The sequence below is a fragment of the Oryzias latipes genome, chromosome 18 (assembly GCF_002234675.1).
Source record: "Oryzias latipes chromosome 18, ASM223467v1".
Lineage (NCBI taxonomy): Eukaryota > Metazoa > Chordata > Actinopteri > Beloniformes > Adrianichthyidae > Oryzias > Oryzias latipes.
In genome coordinates, this window is record NC_019876.2 from 29,621,611 (window position 1) to 29,625,529 (window position 3,919).

General features: G+C 47.4%; 1 protein-coding gene across 1 annotated transcript; it reads right to left on the bottom strand.

Moving 5' to 3' along the window:
• Positions 1 to 667: 667 nt before the first annotated feature.
• On the bottom strand, positions 668 to 3,299 carry LOC101172846 (histone H2A.Z). The gene is made up of 5 exons (XM_004080073.3): positions 2,773 to 3,299; positions 2,463 to 2,540; positions 2,238 to 2,351; positions 1,341 to 1,470; positions 668 to 1,264 (listed from the first exon to the last, which is right to left on the bottom strand). Exons 1-5 carry the CDS (start codon positions 2,773 to 2,775, stop codon positions 1,203 to 1,205), a joined length of 387 nt encoding a protein of 128 aa, XP_004080121.1. The 5' UTR covers positions 2,776 to 3,299; the 3' UTR covers positions 668 to 1,202.
• Positions 3,300 to 3,919: the final 620 nt, after the last annotated feature.

Consider the following 3,919-nt stretch of genomic DNA (forward strand, 5'->3'; position numbering starts at 1 on the left):
GGAAGCGGTGGATATTTTTCCTCCACTGCATCTCATCACTGATGAGCAGCATGGAGACCCAACTCTGCTTAGTGATGCCGGACGTGGTTCGTTTTCCACAGATGCATCAGGATGGAGCATGTTTGGTTTCCTTGTTCCAGTGATTCCATATGTTTGTGTCCCGGAGACACGTGTTGCATCGTGTCTCAGGCTTCACTCGTCCACAGCAGCAGTTCTGAGCTCAGACAACAGATCCGTCACCTTCAGAATCCAATAAAGACTCGGTTCTTTCTTAGAAACAGAGCAAATACAGCTGAAGGCCACCAGGGGGCAGCACTGTCCCACATTCAGAGTGGAGCTCCGGAGCGCGTGCCTGGTTCATGTCCGGGTCCTTCCTGCTGGCAGGTGGAGGTGGTAGAAACGGAGGTGGACGTCTGCCAGCAGAAAAACCCGAACATGCTCCAGAAAACCGCCATCAAGTCCAAAACAGACGTAAAGGTTTGGTCTCCAAACGGCAGAGTTTAGATTAAACCAGCTGATAGACTTCACAGTACTCTGCAAAAGACTCGTCTTTGAAACAGCTCAACTTCAGTTTAATAGGAAATGTTTTTCTGCTAGAGGTTAAAGGTCATTTCAGAGCGATAGCATCCATCACACCAGACCTGCAATGACTGAAAAACCACAGAAATCAAAGCCAAAAACTGCTTTATAGAAAACGTGGGAAAAGAAGCATGAAGAAGCATCGTCAGGAATTAAAACAAAGAGACCGTCTCCACATAAAATTTAATACAGAAAAGGACGCAGCAGGGAGCCTTGACCACGCCTGTGCAGCGGGAACTCCAGCATAAACGTGTGCTGCCACTCATGCATCAGTTCACACGCATCTTCAAATGTTTGGGGTCTTTCCCACATGCACGCCTCAGCCGCCGATGGTCGACCTCCTGACCCCTCGTCCTGCAGCCAGGTTAGAAAACTGAAAGCTGCTTCATTAAAACACCACTGAACATGGAAACGCCACGTTAGCGAGTGGAACACAGACGCTTGCAACACCAGGAAAGGCCAAAGGGACAAAGAGCTTCTCTGAAGCCACTTTAAAAAAAAAATACCCCGGGTGAGTAGACACAAATTCAACCATAAAAATCGTGAAAAGTTTTCTAATCTACGACATTGAACACTGGATGCTGACGTCCTCCTGAGATGGCACAATGTTCAGAGCACTTGGGTTATACCGTCTTCTGCTGGCCCTTCTTCCCGATCAGGGACTTGTGGATGTGCGGGATCACACCTGAAAGACAGGACACCTGTTCAGACCGGGGCGGGGCTTAGTCAGCCCGGGACGTCCAGGTGAAGCCCCCACTCACCTCCGCCGGCAATGGTGGCCTTAATGAGAGAATCCAGCTCCTCGTCTCCTCTGATGGCGAGCTGCAAGTGGCGTGGAGTGATTCTCTTCACCTTCAGGTCCTTTGATGCATTTCCTGCCAGCTCCAGGACCTGTGGAAAGCCAAAACCTCAGAAGGAGCAGAGGGGAGCCGGCCGGCAGGAGGCGCAGGTACGTTTCCTCCAAACCAGTGATCAGACCTGTGCGCTCGGCTGCAGCGTCCACTCTCGTTGAATAAACAGTTAGATCGGTAGGTAACATAAAGTATAAAAGTCGATAAACTCGTCTTTGATCTGCTTCTCACATCTTTTCGATCCTTGCAGTATAACGTAGGGAATTCTCCGGATGAATATCTTGGTTCTCAAAATCCCTCTTCAACTTTCTACAGTAAGTTAGTTGGTGTCTAATTTTGAAACTAGTCGATTTTTGCTGTTTTAATAAAAGAAGTTAGTAGGTACTGTTTTTTCGTTTGCAAGCAGTGCATGCTGGGACATGAGGTCATGTGACCGGTTTGGAGTACGCTGATTGGCTGCAGCCACTGTCCACCAACAAAGGATCAGATGTAGCTTAGTGAAGTACTTTTAGAATGTCGTACTTTTGATTAAATAACAGTTTCATTGTCGTTTCCTGTAGTTCGTTTGAATATCTTAGCAATGATGCCTCTTTCTTGGATTTTAAGGATAAAGTTATCACACTAAGAACTCTCATCTGTGATTCGGGTCACAAAACTTTTGCCTTTTCCCTTATATTTCAGGAATCAAATTCCGCCCTTCACTTCAAACGCCGTATCTTTCTTATTTTGACCCATCTGGATGATCCTTATACATTTGGAAAACTCTCTTTTAGATGACTTTTCGCCACATGCTGCAGCCGGTCTTACCTCTGCGGTCAGGTACTCCAGGATGGCCGCGCTGTACACGGCGGCGGTGGCCCCCACTCTGCCGTGGCTCGTGGTTCGAGACTTGAGATGTCTGTGGATGCGACCCACCGGGAACTACAGCGAGGAGGGATACAAGCGTTCACCGACAGGCGGAGCGCCCCGACCCGCGCCAGTACGGCCGGCCGCGGCGGGGCCAGCGGGAATGAATGAGCGGCGCTAACTGACCTGGAGTCCCGCTCTCTGCGAGCGCGAAATCGCCTTGGTCTTCGTCTTCCCGGAGTCCTTCCCAGCCTTACCGCCAGCCTGGAGAACACACAACCACAGAGTCGATCCACGGCCGGTAACGGCGCTCGGTGATCCAGATCGTTTATTTTACGACTCCGCGGGAAAAACTTGGTGGTTAGCATGCTAAGCTAACGCTAGCTTGTACCACATTTAGGCGCCACAGACGTTGATGCTCGGGCCCGCGCGGACTACCGGACAGAGGGGTTTCGGTCCGGTTATGTCGGTCGTTAAACGGTCGGGAATTACTTACCATGATGCCAAAGTATCACTTGGATTCAAAAGTACGCGCTGAAATCGGTATAGCTGCGTCCGGTGATGGCCTTAGAAAACAGCCGTTAGCCAGCGGGGCTTCTTCTTCTGCTGCTTTTTCTTCTTCTTCTTGTAGTTTAAATGGCGGGAGGCACCAACGACAAGGGCAGTACCGCCACCTGCTGTATTGGAGGATGGATCGTAGTTGGGGAATATCTAACCAAAAAACAAACTATATTCTCCTCAATAATCTGGTTCTGCTCATAAAAACCTATAATGCACCACTTAAATTCTCCTCCCCTCCCAAAAGCTTCTTTAAAACTCAGCCGTTCACCTCTATGAACTCTATTCTCCAGCTGTCGTCTTTCTTCCCCATACAGTTCACAATGACACAGAACAATCTCCACTGATTCTTCCCCTGTGTTATTCTTCTGAGGAGAATAACACCTCTATTTTTACCTGTAGATGTTTTCTTTTGTTTATTAAACTCCTTATACTGTAACAGATAAAAAGTTGGCTATAAATAAAATAAAATATATTTTGAAAACCTGCAATAATAAGCTGTTCCTGATTATTGTCATCATTGTTGTTGTTGTGTTGGTATTATTATTACTTTGTATAATTATTATTATTATTAATTCATCTTCTTCACTGTTTATTCCCTTTTGGGGTCATGGGGTTGCTGGAGCCTATCCCAGCCACTTGGGCTAAGGCAAGGGATGCCCTGGACAGGTCGCCAGTCTGTCCCAGGGTAGAATATCCTCAATCACACACCCATTCACTCTCACACCTATGGAAAATTTAGAGTTGCCAATCAACCTTTGAAGCATGTTTTGGACGGTGGGAGGAAACTGGAGATCCTGGAGAAAACCCACGCATGCACGGGGAGAAAATGCAAACTCCACACAGAAAGGTCCCCCATTGATGTTGTGTTTTTCATGTCACCCAGCTGGGACTTGAACTGGAGGCCTTCTTGCTGTGAGGCAAGAGCGCTAACCACTGCGCCACCGTGCAGCCCCTATTATTATTATTATTTATTTTAATTATTATTATGTCACACAGTTTTGCTGAAGTCTTTCAATTTAACATTGTGAAGTGTAATATATTGTGCCATCTTAGTTGACCAAAGGGGTTACAAATCTCCTCAT

Bases quoted from the DNA above. Each gene is read 5' to 3' on its own strand.
- LOC101172846 (XM_004080073.3), bottom strand. The intron at 1,471-2,237 runs GTAAGACCGGCT...GGCTTTCCACAG, and splicing joins TGGAGTACCTGACCGCAGAG to GTCCTGGAGCTGGCAGGAAA. The intron at 1,265-1,340 runs GTGAGTGGGGGC...CCTGTCTTTCAG, and splicing joins GGCCACCATTGCCGGCGGAG to GTGTGATCCCGCACATCCAC.